The 23,339-nt window shown below is 37.0% G+C and overlaps 1 protein-coding gene across 2 annotated transcripts in view; it reads right to left on the reverse strand.

Moving 5' to 3' along the window:
• The window catches only part of SHANK2 (SH3 and multiple ankyrin repeat domains 2), a gene marked incomplete at both ends in the record, with an annotated part of 294,167 nt that overhangs the window by 20,783 nt on the left and 250,045 nt on the right, over positions 1 to 23,339 (reverse strand). For both annotated transcript variants that reach the window (XM_079537510.1, XM_079537511.1), the window contains 2 exons: positions 15,363 to 15,485; positions 17,902 to 18,037. In XM_079537510.1, the coding sequence (XP_079393636.1) occupies positions 15,363 to 15,485; positions 17,902 to 18,037 (259 nt within the window). The remainder of the gene's footprint in view (positions 1 to 15,362; positions 15,486 to 17,901; positions 18,038 to 23,339) is intronic.

Below are 23,339 nucleotides of genomic sequence, written 5' to 3' on the forward strand. Positions count from 1 at the left end.
AGGAAAAATAATGCTGCCCATCCAACCACCAGATCCATCGTAAAAGGAACTTTGAAAATGAGAGTCAGGTACCTAGATAGATCTGGTGGCACATTACTGTACAAGCCCCAAAAGATAAATATGAGGTATGATCCTGGCAACATTACTTCTAATAAGACATAGCCAAGACACGTGGATTAGCTCCACCGAGGGTCTTAGAAAGTGAGCTTGTCAGACCCACAGAGGATAAGAATGATCACGATCCAGTACAGGCTAACCCCAACACCTCAGGCTGGCATGCCAGAAACACCAGGCAAAGACTGATCGAACACAGTTTTGGAGGCGAGTATTGCCAAGACCTGTATACTTACCACCAGCTCCAGAATGCTTGCTCAGAGGGGATGGGATAATGGAGAAAGAAAACTCAAAAAACAGCTGCCTCAAGAAATGACTTGTATTTGTAAGAAAAGCAATGAATGCCTGGCACAGAGTAAAAAAATGCTTGTATGAAGTTAAAGTGAAAGAACAGAGGCAAATGTTCTTCAAATACCAGCAGCACACATTGTTAACAGTGCAAATATAAACTACAAAATGTTAGACTAATCTAGTCAGCCAGAATACAATGTTAGCCAATGTAGGAAATGGTTGAAATCTGCCACTGATGGCCTTATGGCTAAGAATTAAAAGGACAGGCACATTAAAAAAAACCCTAAAAATCCTACGGTGTGGTTATTTTTTCTTCCCTCCCCCTTTTGCCTGGCGTGTAGGCATGGGCAACGAGGCCCTCTCGGTTATGGCTCTCTGCAGCCGGCCACTGCGACAAGGCAGCGTGGCCTGCGGCGGTTCTCGAGAGTCGCTCGTCCCTTCGGCCCCTGGTAAGCACACAGTGGAGGCTGCCACTGCGTCCTCACCAGTCCATGTCGAGGCACAGGTTAACTCGACATGGGGGGTGGCTCTTTGGGAGATGCGTGTTTCAAGGACCTGTGTCCGTGGCTGCTTGAGAAAAGCTAAAATCTCTGACAGGTAGTTATGGATGGCTCTTGTGGAGGTAGCCACAATGCCCAGCTGCAGCTCCATGCGGCCCATGGACTGTGACATGAGACCCATGGACTGTGCATGCTCCCTCTTGATATTTTCCAGCAGCTGCACAATCCTACTGTTGGTTTCCATCAACAGCTTCTCTCCCTCTGTTAGCTGGGGCTGCCCTCTCCAACCCCGATCCCTAGGGACAGGCTCAACACCGCGGTGCTCTTCATTCATCTCATCATTGCCCTCCTCCTCAGGAGAGTCACTTTCAAACTGAGGAGTCCTACTGAGTGACTGATCCCCGGGAGACTGTATGTCCATGGTACACTCCGGAGTCCGCGCTGGCGTTTGAAATCCCTCAAAATCCTCCCCAACGTTGCTGTGCGTTTCAGACGAGGACAACGGCCACTGCCAGCTCTCTGTGGTCCTGGCCGGCGAGTCTTCGTCAGAGGCAGGCACCGAGGATTCCTGTTCTTCAGCCGGCGTGGACGGCGAGCTCCCTCGGAGACGGCCAGCTTGCCCCGAGGATCCAGGAACCTCCCCATCTTGTTCCCCAGTGACATCTGGCAATCAAATAGAGGAGCAACAACCACTGTATCTGAGGCCAGGCAGATGGAGGTATCTACATGCATTGGACAACACATAGAAAGAAGCCAGTTGGGAAGCCAGAGTGTATGTGTTTGGGCAAACGGAAGGGCGGGCTAAAGTTTAATGACTGCATTGGGCACGTGGCAGTTGACATTATTAACTGCTCTTCGTATAAATGCACACTGTCCTGTACCCACAACACACACAGCCATGCTGCATCCCAAGGCAGGAGCTACCAATTCACCTCATTGTGACTGTGACAGGAAATGTCAGTGAACCTATCAAAAAGCTCACCTATGCACTGCAGTGGTGTCAGTCAGACATCCCTGGGATGAGCTCAGGGCCAAGTGTCCAAGTGAGCTTCCTGTGGTGTCAGACGTGCTCCACCACTGGTTGAGGGCAGCCCTTTGTTGTTCTGAAGCACTGCTGGCTATCTTCACTTTTGTCCGACGTCTCACGTCACCCCCACCCCTAAGTGCATTCTCTCTTAAATCACTGCTGCGAGCGGTGGTGGCTGTCCACAGCATTCATCCTGTGAGCAATGCCCTCCCCCACATCTGCTGGATTTTCTTGTTCTTTTCTCCAAAGAGTAAGTAATGGTATCTGAGGGCATTGCTCTCCAGGATCTTATTGTCTTCTGAAAATAAGTAAGCTCTGCCCTTCCCTGTCTACTTCTCCCCTTGCCTGAGGGCATATGGTGGAAATCAGGGTGCAAGTGATTCCCCACGGCAGTGTTATGCCTACTCTCTTATCATCCCAGTCTTGAAAAATGTCATTCTGTAAGGATTCATTTCTGCTCTTTGAAATACTTTATATGCTGCTCTTTGGACCTCAGTATGAAGCTGCGAGCTTACATCTGGAAGGTATTGCTGAGGTCAAGTTAAAATAATACTTCTGGTTCTGTTTATGAGTCAGGGTATGTTTTTGTTTGTTTTGTTGTGCTTTTGTTCTTGTTCTTACGGGTTTTTGTTGTTGTTGTTGTTTTATATAGTTTTAAAATGAAAGCTCCTTCTGATAGACCCAAGGATCCCTTCTCCTCTATATCAGTCCCTGCCTACCCTAACTCTAATGTGGCAATCTTAATTTCTGTGCTCAAGTGCCTTCAATATTACACTGCTCTAAAAGGGATTCTGTGCCGCATAATGAAATTATGATCTTTTAATGCTAAAGTCACAGATGTTATTTATGCATTTAACTTATTCATTACTTCAAAGTATTCACATTCAAAGTATTCACACTATGTCTCTATCTAGTTTACTGTCCAGTTGCATGTTTTATGGAGAGTGAGGATGAGATTGTATTTATAAAAAGGCATGATTTCCTTATGAAAATGGATTTTAGGGACAAACTGTCATGCAATCATTGGCTCTTCTACTCCAAAGAGATTTGAAAGGGACTATATCAACGTATCTGCAATATCTGCTTCTTCCTTCGCAGTTCTTTTCCCCCTTTGCCTTACTAATACAGCCATAGCTGCAATTCCTCATTAACAAATCTCTCTTAACAACTATACTGTAAGACTATGAAGTTATTTCTCAGCATTCTCTTATTTGAGCACACATGTAATAAAGAAAGAAAAGAAAAAAAATCAAACCAGGGGATCTATTTTTACCACACATAGCAAACACACATTTCAGTTAAATTCTACGGAATTGGAGAAAGAAAACGAGTTATATATATTCATTCTGGTAGATACAGTGGTCATACAAAATGTCCTTGAATTTTTTTTAGATATATCATCAGAAAATTCCCCATATTTGAAAACTCCATTTTCCTGACATGATGTAAACAGATCCCACCTAGCAATTGGTAAGTAATAGAACTAAACTAAACTAAAAGTCAAAAATTGAAACAAAAGAAAAAACTCAAAAATCCACATTAATTTATGAGTATTTCTGTAAATAGTTTCACTGAGGAAAGATTGTTCGGATTTAGGGGGACAGTAACACTTTGGTTATTTGTGCATGTTTACACTTTTGCCAGAGGCTTGTGAAGAAAAGTTTACCTGAAAAAAGTATAATACTCTTTTGCAAAGTCCCTAATTCTCTATGAAAGAGTACCATTTGCCAATCCTCCTAATCGATACTCTCAGCCTTCAGGGCTAAAGAAAAAGCATCTGGCAACGGTGACCAATAACACAAATGACAAAGAGTCCAAGCAAACAGTCTGTGAGAACCCATGGGAGAAAGTTAACTGTGGAAACTATTGGCGAATACTTATGAATAATGAATACATTCACAGGTTTTAGCATAGGCTTGTTAACTCGACTAGCAAGAAATATTCATTAACTGTTATTATACATCACAAAGTACAATTCTAGTCACTTTGTTTTCTGGAAGCTTTGTGAAGCATTGTCATGGGCACAGGAGAAACCAAGGGCGTGTTACAGGCATGGTCTGACACAAACTATGTTCACTGCCAACAATGGAAATCTGCCTCAAGATCAATGGCTGACACCACAGTGATGAATGTGTCAGTCTCTGCCCAATAAATCCATTTCTTGATGATCAAAAGTCACCTTACATTCTTGTTAAGGTGATGGCACCAGTTGCTATGTCAGTACTGTGGAAAAGTTGTGCCAGTTACATACAGTAGGGCACTGGAAAACTTTGTTTTTTCTGTAAACGGTCCTTATCCAGTGAAGAAGCTCTCTGTTTTAAACAGCAGGATTAAAGCTGGCTGAAACCATTACCTCAACCAATTGCCTTTACCTCACTCCCTTAGCAAAGTGGGTCCTAAAAAGTAAATAAATAAGGAGAGAGCATTAAGACAGCCAAGTCAAAATTGACTGTGTATTCTCCAATGTACTGACATGGTTGACCTTGCTTGGCTGTTAATTGGCTTTAAAAATTATCTCTCCTTAAAAATCAAACTTAAAAAACAGTGGGTACAAAGAAGCACAACTAGCTTCTTCAGGTGTGAAGCAAATTCCATTACATTCCATTCCTATCTACAGAATCTTGCTCACAGCGACACATAAAACTTTCAGACAAAATACATGAGCTTTGCCTTTTCATATTTATGCCTAGTAATTAGTCAAAAAACTAACAGTCTTTACAGTTGTGACTTGTTTTATGTTTCTAATTTAATGTTCCTTGCTCTGTTAGGGCATGATTTCCAGTTGGGTCCTTAAATGATCAAGTAAGGGAACCAGAAAGGAGCATGCATATGAAGTAAAAGAAATGCAAAGATCTCAAAGTCAGTGACCCATCACACGTTAGCTTCATTGCTTGATCACTGTACGATATAGATATTTCCAAAAGTAACATGGGAATTTAATGCTTCTGAAGGCTTTTTTCTCCTTTACCTCACCAATTTTGTTATATTTAATCTGTTTTTAAAGTGGTTCCTGTAAGAGTTACTAGGGAACCAACATCAAAGTTCTAACTATCTTCCTTTCTTTCCTGCTGTCAGACAAGTCTTCTGTTTCTGCAGCACAGCTGGCTGCCTGTAAGGGTGTTTGCACTGGGCAGATACTGAGCTTGGTCTGATGTGGCTTAACAGTGGTGCAATTGCTGCTGGTGGCCACAGGAGAGCTGCTCTGAACATGGTGGCTAGGATTATGGAGCCTCTGGGTGCATGAATACATTCACCATTTTGAAGCATGGCTGTACCATGTTGTCTCCTTGAGACACAGGATTCAGTACCATTCTTTCCTAATGACAGTCTTTCAAGTTATTAGACATACATAGAATTGTAGAGGTTATCTGGTTGAGATACATAGAGAATTGAACAACTGATTCAACTGCAGGGATAGAAGACCAAGACAGAGGCCAAGAACAGAGCAGGGCTTTGGATATAGACAAGCTTCAGAGACATCAGAGATATTTCTTTAACTTTTGTTCACTGAAGAACATTTGCGACTTATGCCTGTGTTGTGCCTTACCTGCCACTTGGACTGGCAGTTGATCCCTTCCCTGAGATGTGCTGTTCTTTAAGAATCCCTCCTTTTGAAATCCCACCATTTCTGTTTCACCTCTGCTACTGGACCGTTGCCTTTTCCATTTACATCTCCTTTTCAGATTCCCCACCAGTGGAGCTGGACGTGAGGGGTGGGGTACAGTCTTCCTGCTGACAGGTAGGTGGAGATGTTCCTTGGCCACAAGTGGGCCAGGAGCTCAACAACAGCGGTACCACAGTTGGGGAGCTTCCTGGGACCTGCCTCTGCTGCTCTGGACCTGGGCCTCTGCCTGTATCTGCATCATGCTTCCTGGGGTGGGTGCATTTTTCAAACTGCTTAGGTACCAAGGTGATAGATGCCTTGTAAATACCTAAGATAGATACAGACAGAAACTGTACCAGGCACAATCTGTTATGCAGAACTTAATACAATGCCAGTTGCACCTATATGATGTAGTATCACCCACCTTTTCTAGCATCTGCAGTCAACCACAGTCAAATATTTGGCACATGAATTTTTCCTTTTGAAAAGTGATGGAAACACAGGACATTCATTCTTCCTTGGTGTCAACCGATCTAGAAACTTAGGCTGTAATGTCAGGTACTGCATATGCACATACTTTGCTTCCACTGCCTTCCCTAAATGTGAGTGTGCAAGTTGAGTTTCATTTCTTTCATTAACCAGTACAGTTTGTGTTTCTTTGTCAATTATCTGTGAAAATCAGACACTAAAACTAAAGGAGTAGTCTTATGTGTGAATATTAAAAATGCATTTTATCATTTTTTATAATTATTATCTCTTTCTTTTAAGGTTTAACTACCAGCAATTTGTTTTTAGCATAAAGACCAGAAGTTGATATGTGTTAAATTACAAGTTTGCATGCACAGAAAGAACATCTAAAACAAGTAGTTGCTCTCATATCCATTGCATTCCTTTCAGATTTTTGTAACTTCCCATACAGAGGCAAATGACTTTGCCTTTCTTAGTTTGTTGAAGAATGATAAATACTTGATAAATATTTCAGGAGGAATGCCTCTGTGTTGGGAGGAACTGTGTAAAGGAAATTTGGGCAAACATACAGGAATCTAGACAGTGCTTTCAAAGAAGCAGATGAACAAAATTCTGGAACAGCTGTCCAATACCAACGGGGGAGCAGCATCAAGATAAGAATCTACTAATTTCACAAGCAAGCTTGACTGGACTACAGAAGCTCATGTGATCATGTTGCTTGTCATAGAAGCAACTGTATGTGATGAATAAATCTGTAGTGTCTGCAGAAAAACGGATTACATATTTGGAAATGGTTAAAAAGGAATCACTGTTGCATTAGCGATGCCCACTGAGAACTAATTTTTATTTTCCCTAGTTATTTGAATGTGAACAGAAAAAAAAAATCAAAGATTAAAAGTAGATAAGGTATAACTAGATCCCCAACATATCACCAAGAACTAAGAGGCCAACCATAGTTAAATAATTGTTTCAATGGAAGAATATTCAAGGTCAAGATTTAAACCCAAACTTGTTTATGATCAAATTTGGAGGAAACAAGTTGAGCCTGTCACCTAAGCGTTATTAAAAAAAAAAAATACATACAAACTAAATGATCTGAGTTTCCAGTTAGAACATCACACTAATACTCAGGAACCTGTCACCATGAGCACATTTCAATCTGGAATGAAGTTGATCCAGCCCTGATCCAAACAAACAATTTACAGGACTGTGCTCAACTCACAGCATCAAAATCACATGTTTTTCATATTGCAAGTAACAGGAAGAGAATATTACTTTAGAACTTAGCATGAGGAAATAACAGTAGTGCTTCGCAATACAGTCAAAAACACAAGCCATTTGAAACATTTCCCTTCTACTAAAACTGAGTAAAAACACAATTATGCTGTCTGAGATACCGTAAACTCTCCAATGTACAAAAAAATTCAAAAATGATGGGAAAATAATGTAAAATAAATCAGTAAAACATAAAAACTGTTAGTAAAATTAATCATTGAGTATCTACAAACATAGTAACATGACTTAGAAAAATTATTTGTATGTATTCACATTAGGAACTATCAAAACTTTCTTGAAAGAAAGTCTTATTTGTGTTTCTAGGCCTGAAGATAATTTCACATTACTACATATAAGTCATACTTATGTATCATAGTCACACAATCAAAAGTAATTTTAGGAAGGCAGATGACTGTTCAAATTCTTTCTAGATACAATTTTCAAGTACCAGCTCTTCAACAGTATGTTCAACTGATAAAATTATTTTACAGGCATTTAAAATGCACCTGCAATCCTTCAGCCTTACAATTCAGCCTACCTTGAAAGAGGAATGGTCATTGTCTAACAGTGGTTTCTGTTTAAGAACAAAAACAAAGCAGAGAATATAGTCAATACCCACTCCTACCCTGCAAGCCAGGTGGAATTTACGTGGCAATTTGATATTTCTGTTTAAGAGACAGCATTTGAAAATTTGGCCTAGTCAGAAAAGAAACATAATCAACCAAAAGATACTAAAAAGAAAGGTGGAGGAACCAAGACACTTGCAGCCTTCTCCATTCTTACACTTACTCTCACACTTCCACACCGAAGGGAAAAAACAAGCAAACTATGACAAATTATCTAAAAACATTTATTTTTGATTATATTAGGAATTAGTTAACATGGGTATATGAACATTTGAAGAAAAATTGCAGCAAAAGGAGTTTTGAGATGAGGGAGGTAAGTCCTTCATCTCCATGGCTCCTGAAAAAGAGAGAGAACACATTAAAAGTGTTGAAAATTTTTCTGTTGTCCTAACTGTACCTCGTTGGGAAATACATGCAACTCTTACTGTTCTTCATACACTCATGATTTTGAGTATGTTGTTAAATATTCAGTTGATTGTATCTGAGCATAACAAGTGACACTCACATATGTCAGTGTATTTCATTCATCTGGCTCCAAATGCTACAAAACCCATATTTTCTTTAACACTTACAATTCTTTTTCCAACTTCTTTTATACCATTTTCCTGTTGGTTGATGCAGAAAGGTTTTGAAAACCTTTTCAATTACTGTCCTGTAGCAAAGAAAACTGAGCATTAGGGACAGGTACTACACACACTAGAGAGCAATCTGATAAATTCAAAATAGTACTAGTGCAAATGAGAACACCCGCACAGTGACTCATCTGACCTCCCTGTTCAGGGATTCCCAGTTTTTTCAAAATGTCATTTAAAGCTTCCCACCTCAAGCAATATGAAACCTTGTTTGAAGAAGTGTTCGGAACTGTTAGGTACCTGTTATTTTAATATTCAGTATCAAATGCTGCTAAAAAACAGCACATCTGCTAGGTTTCAATTACTTTTTTCTCAGTGGAAAACCTAGCATTTTTCTCCTCAAAATGTGCTATCTTTCAATATTTATCTCTTACAAAGTGTTTTAAAAGCAGGTATACTGTAAGTATGATCCAAATCCTGTATCCTCTTATACTTCTGTGGACTCCACATGAGATAGACTACAAGTCATAAAACCTGTAACCTTCCTTTATCAACACAAAGATGGACTCACATTATGTCACATACAGCCAAATTCCACCCAGCCTCACTGCTTAATGCTTGTGAAAATGACAACCTTATGACAACCTTCATCTTATTATTACTAGCTCATTAGAATTTCAAATAGGTAACGCAAATCAATTACTTACTAAGACGCTGTTCAGGAATTCTTCATGAAGTCTGATGTCTTTTGATCTCATCTTCTAAAATACAGTGTCTGGTGAAGATCAGAAAACTTTCTTCCTACACAGAAGTGCTGCAGATACCGGAAACTATCAAAGAAGTTGACGTGAGGGCTTTAAGACTTGTTTTGATGATTATTCCATTGTTTCCTGCAGATAAATCTCCATCATCAACTCCAGCATATTGAAATTAGAAAATGACTTTTGAACTCAGATGTCTTTTGTAAGCGGTTTCTTCGAACATAACATAACAGTTTAAGTTAATCCACTGTTTGGCATTCATTTATATATATTTGCTCTGCAATTTCATTGTTTCAGATGCCATTAGAATGTGCCACCTTTGAAACAATGGACAACAAGAATGAGATGAAGTGTGAATGCTTATTGCAGACAGAGCTAATAATATTTCTTTTGAATGCCATCAACTGATATTTTTCCATTCAAATGCAGTTAAGACTTGATGCCAGATAACAATAGTCTATGTTGATGATATCACAATTATTTTTTATCTGAGAGGCAGCACTAGCATCTAAACTGCTCAAAGGAGGAAAACCCTACTATTTGATCCTTTAGCCCACACCAAAACCCAAAGATCAGCATTATCAGCATACAAAGGATTATGATTAATATTTGATTATGTATCAAATATATTAAAAAATAAATAAAAAAATCACAGCTCGTAACTGGTGCTCTCATCAGTCAAAGTAGGGTTTTTTTGATACAGAAGAGTTTTTTTATTTGTTATTGTATTTCACTAAGAAAATGTAGCCTGCAGTGTCTTCATTTTCTACTTTCTCTTAAATTCTTGAAATGTCTCCCAAGGATTTTCATATTAGCTTTTCATTTAAGAACTGTCTACTTAAGCTTTCACTGAAAATCCCAAATTACTCACTAAATCAAATCCACTTCCTGGCAGTAAAAAGCTCAGCAGTATAAAACTTTTGAATCATACATCTATATGTTTACAGTATGTACTTGTTAAGAATCATATCATTTTAAAATTCACAAGTAGTTATTAGCAAGTACATCAAAATAAAAACTGAAGTCCTACAAAAAACAGGCTTTTCACAAGCCACATAAAATTTTTATGAAGTCAATTTTATTATCTTAAAATATTTTGAAAATTTAATGAAATCTATTTCTTGCAGTGATATAAGAATTACGATCAAAACAAATGCATAGGGAGTTTAATAACATTTCTATTATTTTCAAATCTTCAAATCATTTCTAGTATTTTCAAATCTTAATTCTAATTTGCACAAATATTTTGGATATTCTTCAGCATAAATGGGCTAACCACATATTGTCTAGAATTATATTGTAAGTATTGCGTCAAAAAAGGCTCCTGCTACAACTGTTAATCTGTCGTTGAAAACTTATGAGTCACATAAGAAAAAAATAATGCCTCTTTTCCCTCTCCGACATCTCATAAAATCCAGAGACTAATTTTACTATTAAAAACACAGCCCCTTCGAAACCACAATCTGAAACCAGGTGTTACTTCTCTGAGTCAGGCAGCTGCTGTAAGCAGAAAGCCAGTGGCACACACTGAGCATTCCTTAACTTTTAGTAATTTATGCTATGAAACTGCAGTAAAATGGTAATATTACCCATGATGTATTGCTCTAAATTTTTTGCAACCTTAAGATTTTATTACCTTTCTCTTTAGTCACAAGCGACATACAGTTGATACTCAATATAAAAATGCCACCTATGCTCTTCTGTTTTCCCAGCCTCCCACTGAACCAGAAGCCTCATCCAAACATAACAAAAAAAACAGTCAAACAGAATCCCAAAAGCCACTAGTTCTGTCTCAATGTCTCCCTCACCTATGACCCAGAAAACTGCATTTTGCTTTACAGATAGCTACTATAACAATGTAAAGACTTTTATAAGCTGCCAAAACATACCAGTAGCAATGGGGTTTATTTGGCACATTTTCTGAATCAAGAATGGAAAATACCACTAGCTGTATTTCTGTTAGTGACCTGAAAGGAGGTCAGGAAGGAAGAGAAAAATAAGTAGAAGAAAATAAATAACCTGATTTTGTTTAATATTAAAAAGCAAAAGCTTCACTGCTGAGATGCACTGCCTACAACATAGCCTTCCTTTCAGGGACGCTAAGCTTTGTCAAAGAGCAGCACACAGACTGTTTTACCAGCTACCACCTAGGGGCCCAGAGACGTTTAAGGCTCTTCCTTGGGCTAGACATCATGAAAACGTGTGAATGGCACAGTCCCTGCTCCTAGGAGCTCACAATCTGAGAAAGCAAAATGACATACAGGAGTATGGAAAAATACAACTAAACACAAACAAAGTTGTATACATATATAAGCAGTTACATTTATAAAAACTATTAAAATATCATCACTATGTCATCTACCTGTTCCTCTGCCTAGCCATTATTACTGAGATGATTGCTTAATAGGGATCACAGGGGAAGCGGGTCTTAAGGAGAGATTTCAGGGAAAAGGTAGTGGCCTTATGAATCAGTTTGGGGTTGGCACTCCATGCATACGGGACAGTGTGGAAGATGTTATATAAAAACTTAAAATTGTGCAGAGCAGCATTTCTCCAGGTCAAAAGTTCAAGTGTTGTGTGCAAGATCCCTACTTCCTGAGATAGAGACAGTGTGGTTACGTGAGTAACATTTGGCCATCAAAAAGACAAATGAAATCACTAACGTAGGACTACACTGAGGATGTGTTACTGGCCATGTACTCTCAGTGGCTGCCAGTTAGCACAGTAACTGTGAGGAGATGAAATGGAAGGGTTTGGAAAAGAGTTGGATAGAAAGAAGGAAAGAAAGGCAAAATGAAGGAAAGGAGACAGAAGGAAGGAATGTGGGGAATATTTTCAAATGTAGTCTTCTGCTTTAGTTCTTAGTGTGTTTGCAATTTGTTAACTAAGTAACTAAAAAACATATACAATAACTAATGTACGTTTGACACCATAAAATAAACTGGACCATATGCCAACATTTACATTATGTTATTATCCTCCACTATGGAAAGGTGAGAAACAGGTTAAACAAGAGACAAAATGCTTCCCCTTACCCTTCTTCTTCCGTACTGAAGCTTGGAAACAGAAAGGGAATGAACTGTGAATCAATTCTGAAGATAATTTTATATGCTAAATCCTTGTCTGTTACTCTGAGCATAAACATTTTTCTTCCATTTAAGACGTCAGCCTCTCTCTGCTAACCTATACTATGCATGTATCTATGAAACCACCCTAGATAAACAGCTTGGCAAAAGCCCAGTTTATCAGGGTTTAGATTTGAGCTATAAGAAGTTGCTCCCCAGCATATGGCAGGGATAAATGCACAACTTTTCTCTAAATTGTTTTTAAGAAGTAGTAACCGGGGCAAATTATTGATACCAAAGATTTAAAATTATAATAATAGGGCATTTTAATGCCTTTTCAGATTGAAATGGAAAGGAATCACTATCACATGTTCTCTGCCATCATTTGGATTAACTCAACTGAAAGAGAACAACTGAGATGGTCTGCTAAGTGTTATGGGGAACAGGGTAGCTCAAAACATGTCAGCAACACTGTAAGTTCAAAGCCAGGCAAAGGATATGACTGTGAAGACTGCAAGGTAAATAAATTTTTTAAAAAAATAATAATTAAAAAAAATCAGGTCATTTAGCCTAGCTAGGAAAACTGAAGAAAGAAATATATACTCTAAGGGAAAACAAAATGGGAATTTCTGTTTTCCTTCTTCTTATACTACATAACAAGGGACATTCAATAAAATTAAAGGCATCACATTCAAAACCAATAAAAAAGAATGTTTGTACACAGCACATAATCAGCCTGTGGAATTCTTCGCCACAAGACATTATTGAGACCATGAGCTTCTTCAGTTCAGAAAAAAGATTACACATATATTGATGAGAACATCCACAGTGTTCATCTGTTCATATTTTCTATTTAGTTTCTGTATATATGTATATTATGAAAAAAATGTTCATTACATTGTTTAATACTCATAAAAATGTGGGTGTTCTCATAGTTCATACAGATGTCCAATATATACACATATACATATAAAGCTATGTAAATTATATATATACACACATACAATTTATGTTATACATCAGAAGACAATTTTTAATCAATGAGTGAAAATGTTTTCTTCTTGGTAATCCGTTTGATTTTTGTGCAATTCAAGAATTCTTTTTCTTTCTGCTAATAGTCCTTTTACAGGACAAATATCAAAATAGGTAGACCACAGATGTTGCTATTTATAACAGAAGTCATAGTCATAGTTTGCTAAGGTGGTAAATGTTTAGAGAATCATTTGGAACTGGTATTTACAGGCTTTTGCAAGAAAATAATCTGTTATGCTCCAGTATTACTACAGCTTTATTAGGGGACATACATTTCTGGAGCATGCTTCAGAAATAATCTTCAGAATAGTAAAGTCTTGCCATGGTAATATTTGCCCATCTAAATGATGATATAGATGGGAAATTCACTTAAAGACTCATATCCCATGGCTGCTAATCACAAGAGATGCAGTGGTTTCTACAAGCCAAAGAGAACACGGCAGGCCAAGTACTATACTCTGAATTAGGGGACAAATAAGCTAAAATATAATGCTTTTCATTACAAGAGTGATGTTACTGTTAAGATGTGATTTTCCTCTAGAAAAGAGTGCTGCTTCTCTCTGTCTTAGTAACAGTACCTACTATGTAAGACTGAAAAGTAAGAGAAATACAAAAATACTCTCAGTCTGAGAGTGATTTGGAGAAGGGAAAAAGGAAGGGGGAAAAACGATACCTAAATACTCCTGTTTCCTCGGGAAAGCTTATTGATAAGTCAGCAAAGTTACATAGCACTCCATGCAAGGAAAACAAATCAAAATACCTCAAACAAAAAATTGGCTCCAAAAATAATATTCTACATTTTAATCCTGGAAGAAAAATTAAGGAGCATTCACAAACTGCTGAAACCTTTACTCAGGTTCCTAAGGTCCTTAGCATAGACAAAACAAATTTTCTGAGATCTGTCAGGGATAAATTATCGGAACGTTAAATTTTGGTCTTCATTAGCTTGTTATGCTACAGAGAAGACCATAATCACTTCTGCAGCCTTTTGTTTGTCAGAGCTCCCACTGAAATCATGTGTCTTCTGACTCGCTAATGAATAGGTGGGGTCCATCTGCCCCAGAAAAAATTGACTCATAGGGAAAAAAAGGTGTGGCCATTTATCCTCAATGCTTCGATTCTTTCATGTTTCCCTTCATGAGTCTATGACAAAAATAAATTTTTTTACAAAATGTAGGTAATTAAATGAGCATTACTGTGTGACAGACTGTATTACTCTGCAGTGAGGTACGCAGTGTCGCTTGCTAAACACACTATTCTGGTGAAATAACAAAATATAAATATACATTGGGCATTTGTCTTGTTATATACACTCCATTCATATCATATTCTTTAGTCTACCTGTAAAAATTCTTCTTTTTAATGACCTAATAGTTTAAATTCAGGACAAAAAGAACAATTACTTTCTACACTTCTATAAAACTAATCGAAATTCCCCAAGAATTATGTACATTTAGAATGTGAATGTTCAAGGAATCGCTCATCACATTTCTTAAAACTAGTGAATAAAAGACTGAATGCCCAACACTTTTTTATTACCAGTAGCAAGAAGAATTAAGCTTATTTCATGCAGAGAAGTCAAAGTGATATAATAATATGCACTTTTTCAGATTAGAGTCTAACGAAAACAAGTTGAAGTTGAAGCTGCTTTAACACTGTCAGCTTTTTAACAACAGCTTCTGGCAGCTTACCTTTATCCACTAATGAGAGGCCACAGAAATTTAAAATAAAACAATATTAGATGAACTGAAAATGTAGAAAGCAAAGCTAACAAAATAAGATACGGCGTTATTCTGTAGTAAATGTGCCAAACTTCAATGATGCATAAAAATGTATCAACATTCTCTTGCATAGCAGTAAAGGCACAAGTTTAAAAAAAAATTATTCATGCAATTCATGCATATTTGAACTCTCCAAAGATGCAGCATTCTTACAACCCTTTCTGCTCTATATACTGTACACATTGCAATTCTTATAAATCAATTTAACATACATACATACATATACATATATATATATATATTTACATTTCTTTATCCCAGCATGCTTGTCAAAAAACACTTTCTTACCAAGCTCTTCAAGCTCTGAGGTCATTGACTTAGACCGCAAGGTCAGTGCAGTGGTTGGAGCTCGCTTAGGAGGTGGTGGGGCTTTGCGTTAAACAGAATGATAGACAGTATAAGTAAATAAACCTCTCTAATCCACTATATTAACATACACAATTTCTGATTTATTTAAAATAATGTCACATTAAATAAGGTAATATTAAATACATACACGCAGAGAAAAAACCCTGAGATGCTTTTCATGTACTGGATTTCTGTACTGTTTCTACTTTTAGTGTAGGTTGTTTGACACATCCGTAAGCTTTTATGTAACAGGATACATAGAAACAGTTAAAGCTAAATAACTGTGCCCTTCTATTTTTTAGTAGGAAAAAGACTTTCTAGAGAAAGTGCCTCCCAGCACTTGTGCCCCTCCTTCTAAGAAATGTACACAACCTAAAACTCTCCTGGAGACCAGCCAACCTCTGTCAGATTAATTTCAGAAATCTCAGAAATATAAGAAAGAAGATTCACATTTATCTTTATAGTTACAGTGAGACAAGATAAAACAGGTGATTCTCGGGATAAACAACACAAAGTAAAGCTTAAAATATCAAGGCAATCATTTAGCTCAGAACCAGCATCTGTTTTAGTATCCTGATGATAAATCTTTTCTGCTAGCTTCAAATGTAGCCAAACCAGAAAACATTGATATAATCCATTCCAGAGGTCAGAAAGGGGAGGTAACTTCAGAAAAGATTATGCCAATGTTGGTAGGAAAGCTGGAGTTATCCAGTAAACAGAAATGGCACTGGGACACCAGGCAAAACATCAAGGATTCGGATGCATCAATAGCATACACTATGCTACACTATTCTGACTAAAGACGGCAAAGCAGTCTGAGGAGAAGAAGGCATGAGAGAGGGAAGTAGACAACTGTCTTCTCGTATCACCTATATACACTATATAAGCATCATCTTTCCCCTGTTAAGCTCTATCATCCTCTCACAGAGATTTGAACAAAAGTATGTCACGAGAGCATAAAAACATAGCTCGAGATCAGTGCCAGACATACAGTACGTACTACAAAAGTGCTACACATATTAAATCCAGCTTGAAGTCTGCTCTTTCCTGATGAGAAAAGAGACAACAAATTTTTGAGAGAAGCTGCACCATCAGCAACTCTGCAGACCACATCAAGCTGAGTGGTGCAGTTGATACAACAGAAGGAAGGGATGCCATCCAGAGGGACATGGACAGCTTGAGAAGTGGGCCTTCCAGTACTTAAAGGAGCTTATGAACAGAAGCAAGACTGACTATTGACATTGTCTGATAACGATAGGATAGAGAGATGGAGAGATAGAGAGAGATTTAGATTACATACTGAGAGGAAATTCTTTAGTCAGAGGCAATGAGGCACTGGCAACAGCTGCCCAGAGAAGTTGTGAGTGCCTATCCTGGAGGTGTTCAAGGCCAGGTTGCATGGAGCCCTGGGCAGCCTAAGCTGGTGGGGGGCAGCTCTGAACACAACAGCGGAGTTGGAAATGGATGATCTTTAAGGTCCCTTCCAACTCAAGGCATTCTATGATTCTCTGATTCAAATAACTTCCCCGAGTAACTTTTACCTGAGCAAGTTAAGAAGCATCTAAGGTGAAAGAAATAGTGCAAAATTCAATTTTATTTTATTTTATTTTATTTTTTTTTTGGAGGGTGGGAGGAGGAGGATGAAGATAGAACATTACAATTCTTAACAGAGTAACTCAGTCTTTATACATTATCCCATAATCTCTACTAAAGACAGTGTAAAAAAAAAAAATTACGCTTTTAAACTGAGAAAAAACTTCCCCATATTTATACCCAGACAACTGTTTTCCAAAGTCTTGCAGCACATGATGCTACATTAAACTCTCCTGGAGCCACTGCTTTCTTGCTAGCAACCAAGTGGCAGAAAAAGAACCCATGCATATTTTTGACTTAGAGGAGGAAGAGGGAATTCTCCCTGGCTGGGACAACCCCTCTACTTGAATTCACCTGGAATGATTTTCTGATTCTAATGTACTGTTTCTTTCATCAGAAATTCAATCAAAATATATTGCTTGCTTTTCTTAATCTTACAGTTTCTTTAAAAAAATTTGAAAACCTGTACATTCTCAGTAAGTTCAACAGGAGTCAAATTAACTTCAAGTATGTTTGGAATTAATTAATAAACGATAATCAGTTCTTTGTGAGTTTTCTCCATTGAGACACTCATGTCAAGAAGTTTGATTACACCTTCAACTGATATTATATGAAAGATCCACAAAGATGAAATTTCATGACAAGCATGACAATGGAATTACCCTTCTTGTCACATGTGAATGCATAAGTAAACAGAATTAAATTACTCTAAAATAAATAGCAAAATAGCAAAAGAGCATTACAAATTGAAAAAGGGAAGTTTATAAATTAGATTTGTGTCCATAGCCTGTTCTCTGTAGAGCAAGACTGAAAAAAAATCCACTGGGAAAAGAGAAAAATGTACCTTTCTTTCTAGCTGTGTCATCTGGATCAAGATTCCTTGTTACTGTGACAACCTTTAGAACTAGGTGATTGCCCCCTTGTCGGATCATATTCACCACCTGCCTGTGGCCAACTTTCACAACATTCTCATTATTAACCTGCAAAGACAGAAAGCATTCGTTTAGATCAAAACGTCAAAAATGCCTGTTCCTTCAGTTTTTGAACCCGGAAGGTAGAAAGAACAGGAAGATTCAGAATGTCTAATTGCTGTCTTTTAATGAAAACATATATATAAGAAACCTCAAGTAGTTGGCGTGATAACAGGAAAAGAAATATGCATTTAATTTACTTATAATTATCAGTTAAAACAATGAAACACATAGTGAGTTTAACCAGATATTTCCCTTTACTTGTTTTATTTGCAACAATTGGTGTGCTACCATTCAGCATTTCATACACTAAAATATTTTCTTGAATGATAGTCATTATTCACCATGGATTAGGCACAAATGTTTACATGCATTTTTCTCTCTAACATAACAAAGGAGATATTTATAGTTTTTCCTTTCAGATCCTTTCCTTTCAGATCATCCAGGAACCAAATTTTTCACTCCTGAAATGAAACTGCAGGTTCAAGAGGGATTCTTTTATTTGAGACACTCCTTTCCTCATTTTCCAGATTTTTCCTTCTGCACGTTTCTAGAAGGATCTGGTGTTTGGGAAGCACAGGCAACAGGACTATAGCATTCCAGAATAATTTTAATGGTAAAACACGAAACCCTGACCAACTACTATGGTCACGCCAATTAAACTTAACCTGCATTCAACATTAAACTTTAAAAAATATAGTCCCTAGGTAATTCTTAGTACTACAGCATTTCTTTAATAAATTCATAAATTCTTTCCCTAGCAATTATTCTTACACATACAAGAAAACACAGGCAGAAAAAATCTGTAAATAAGTGTGGATAAAAGTAATTTCTTTATAAAATCTAAAAGGAATTGGTAAAAGTTATTTGAAATCTGAACAGTCACAGCATATAATCACAGCCATGTGTTATTTGAACATAAAAGATATTAAGGAATAGAATCATTGAAGAAAAGATGCTGCCAGAATACATGCTGGGAATTTGAACTTTATCCAAAGCACAACTGACTCAGTTCTATTTCACCGAGATCACCCAGAGCATTCCAAAATGAACAGTCATTTTCAAAGTAAGTGTTTTTAGCTTCCTCTATTTATTCTGACAGGCTGAGCATCTCACACACTAAAGAATTTACAGTTTAGAGCAAAATCTCTCATTAAATGTTATTGCCATTTAGCAGAACTACAAGCCCTGGTTTACAACTAGAAATCATTGTCTCATCCATGAAAATTTTCCAGGTTTTAGATGAGACAAGAATATTTACAACAAAATAATGTTTTGGTAAACCATATTTTCAAAAAATACAGCAGTCAAAAATCTCAACGCATTACTTGTGTGCTATGTCTGTAAGCCTGAGATGCCTCTTGAGATGCTTTTTTAATTTCAACTGAATTGACAAAGGTGTAATGCCTGCAGAACATCCAGACCCGTTGAGCAGACAAATACAAAGTTCTCCCATTCTGTAGGTGGAAGATATAAAAGAATATTGATCTGAATCGAACTGTTGCTGTTTTATTTTACACCTTAGCATCTGGTGCTTAATTTCAAGATATGCTGTTTATTTAGCTGGACCAATGACATCTACATTTAATTTCTCTAAAACATTTTAGCAGGAATAGTTATCCTCCTACTTCTGAAATTCTTTCCAATATTTAAACCTAAACTAGGTAATTCTTTTCCACAATTAAAAGGTTTATGTAATTCAAAACTAGGGATTGCAACAACTCTATTACTACTAGAGTAAAAATTTAAATCCGTATGGATTAGAATATATCTCCTAACACTGTCAAAAAAACAGACAACTCCAAATACATCAAAAGCTAATATTAATCAAACATGTACACTTCACTAATAAAAAGTGATGTGTAAAATGATAAACAGCTTATGCAGCACACCATCTGTTCACATCATTATGTGCAATGATATTTAACATTTAAAGCAAGAGCAAATATATAAGACATCTTTTTCAAAGCTGTCTCAGAAACAGAACCTCTAAAACGATTGCTTACAGTAGTTTTGTTTAAAAACTAGTACCAAAATGATTCCTTTTACAACAATAAAAGTATTGATAGGAGATCTGAAGATCACTGTGTTTAAAAGCTCAGTGGGTAAAACTAGCATCATTAAAAAGCAACAACAAAATCAAAATTGTAAACAGGAACTGGGATTTCAGTCACAGAGTCTTCTTCAATATGTAAAAGCTAAGTGACAGTAGAAGTGGACACTAGATAGTATCTAGTATCATACCAGAGTTCTAGTATGTTTGTTTGATAGTTTCAGTACATTTTCAGGTATAAATAATTTGACTATATTTTCTTTGTTTCCACTTTAACTTTGGCATTGGAGAGATAACTACTGCATTTCATTTGGGTTTGCAAACAAGCTGAAGAAGGTAAATTTTTATGGTCCGTAACACACTCAGATATCCACTACCTGGGCATTTGGTGTTAAGTAAGATCACAATCTTTGAAACACAACAAAAAATATTTTTGCCTTAGTGGCAAAGTGTTTAGAAGGATGCTCCATAAACCACCTAGCAAAATCAGTTTGTGGACACAGGTTTGTATCTCTCCCTCTTCTTCAACCCAATCTTTAAGCATATTTTCTGTGACCTTTCACTGCAAAAAGCAAAGTTCTTCTTTTCTTTCACTTCTTCCACAAAATTTTTTACACTACTTTCTTTCTCTTCAAAAACAGATAAAAATATACAACTATATTATAGAAATAGTTACGTGCTATGGGTGGTTCCATGCTGCATCATTGTCAGCTGGTCATCCAACAAGACAAACATCTATTTCCAGATCTCGGGAAAACCCATGGGACTTAATATTTTTGAAATCCTACTCTGTCATCATATGGTTAAAACTGACCAGAGAGACAGAAGTTACTGGCTCAAATTGAGAGGATTTAAGAAATTAATAATGAAATAATATGAATTCACAGAACTTACATTTTCATAAAATAATGTAAATCAAAAATCTGACCTCTCAAGCTGAACTTGTATTTTGGGGGATTTTTTTATTTATGTATGAAAACTTTTTCACCTACGTGCCTTCACTTATGTTTCCACCTATATGTCACCTTTTCCACTTTGTATAATTAATGCACATCAGTTTTTAAGATCAGTAGAGTGCTACACGATGGGTAAAGTACGACTTCAGAGAAAGCTGGAGACAAAAATCAGAAAAATTTGTTCAACAGCTAAATTTCCCAAATAATTTACTAGAGATGTACAATACATTGTATTTCAATATCTTGAAATAGTATTACCCTCATGAATTATAACACTACTTTCACGTACCATACATGACTTAAACCTGATGCTGAATAGTCAGCGACAGGAGACAGATTGTGCTATTCAGCCTTTGCCCCATATGATGCACCACTGCTAGTCATCTTACAGCTAAAGGCAGTCCATACAAAAGAAAAGCAAGCAAAGTGATGTTTATGTTAGTGATCAGTATTTAGGGAAGATACAGGTGAACCAGTCTGCAGTTGAAACTGGAGGTACATATAGGTGGCTAATCCAGATAACTTCGGGATACATTTAAGACACTAAATTGTCAGAGAAGACAACCATTAATACTCGTCATCACCTCAGCATGGTTATCTGGATTCATCCCTTTCTATTGGCTCACTAAACCAGTTATTCACATCCTTGCCATTTAATACGTTTCTGTGGTTATGCAAAATACTTGAGCACGAGCTATTCAATTCGCCAAGACAAAAAACAGTGCACTGTGTCTCTTCTACCCTTTCTACCACTGTGACTACTGCAAATATGTCCTTGATCCCTCCAGCGCCCTCTTGGAGAACACACTACATTTCACGTCTTTGGGGCTGGCATTCAAGGTGTTTACACATGCTTGAAGCTCCAAAACAGAGACTTCAAACAACGATGACATTCGTCATGCACAAGGAGCTTTGAACACCACCAATGAGAAGTTCTATCCTCAAACATGAGTGTTCTCTCAACAGATAATGAAAAAATGTGGAGTACACTGGAGACAAAGACCACAGGCTATCCTCACTATTCTTAATATTGAAGACCATTCCAACTTGATCTTACTGAGCATACAGCAATCTCTAAAACTCACAAACTCAATTAAAATCATGGTATTTCAAGATTATAGAATGATGTGGTCTCCAGTTGGGTAATCTTTTTTCTCTCTTTCTCTCTTTCTCTCTTTCTCTCTTTCTCTCTTTCTCTCTTTCTCTCTTTCTCTCTTTCTCTCTTTCTCTCTTTCTCTCTTTCTCTCTTTCTCTCTTTCTCTCTTTCTTTCTTTCTTTCTTTCTTTCTTTCTTTCTTTCTTTCTTTCTTTCTTTCTTTCTTTCTTTCTTTCTTTCTTTCTTTCTTTCTTTCTTTCTTTCTTTCTTTCTTTCTTTCTTTCTTTCTTTCTTCCTTCTGTGAGAAATAATCTCTACAAGAAAGAGCCCTCCATAAAAAGAATGATATATGAACACCCATGACATCAATAAACTTTTCTGGAACTTTACAAAGATAGAGATGCTTCTCTTCAGGCAACCTGATAATCCTGATAACATGTGGGATATGCACACAGGACTGAGAATGACAGCAGTTTAAGAAATGAAGGAAGTTTAGAAAAGGACAAGGATATGCTAGATACTGTTTTAAAGTAAGTCTGAATGGAAAACAGATACGTCACTTATGGGTGATATCACAAAATGTACTCTAGCAATAAAGATGAAGATTAAACTTTCATGAATATGCCCTCCCTCCCTCCAAGAAATGTGCCTATCCATATCTTAAAGAAATTGAAACAGTGAATTATTCTTTACAGTACCCATCTCACACAGAAGATCCTACTGTATAAGTTTGTTCTTTTCAATTTTTGAATATAAAACAGACTCTTCACCATTTAAATGCATGTATCTATCTTACATATGTGAACAAATTTAGGAGACCAAAGAAGAAATACTATTATTTAAAAATGTAGAATTTTGGAAAAGAGCACTGTTTATGTACCTCCTGGAGATGCAGAGGTAGATTTTATGAATAATGGAACAGGCTGCATGGAAATCCTTCCCCCTGCCCCCCAGAATGAATAACCATGCAATAGGTTGAAAAACTAAAATGAAATAAAATAACCTGTACTTTGTAGGAGAGCAGATGTATGAGCTGGAAGATATTCATTTGAGCAGCCTTCCCGTAGGAAGGTGCAAAAGAAAAAACATTATCAGACAAAGAGACCTTTACAGATTCTGTTCTATTATTAAATATATATATATCTTAATTTTTTCAATACATGCAGCATCCTAATTCTTCCATTATCAAAACTTTCTGTCAGTGAAG

Source organism: Tetrao urogallus, assembly GCF_951394365.1.
Source record: "Tetrao urogallus genome assembly, chromosome: 6".
In the NCBI taxonomy this organism is placed as follows: Eukaryota; Metazoa; Chordata; class Aves; order Galliformes; family Phasianidae; genus Tetrao; species Tetrao urogallus.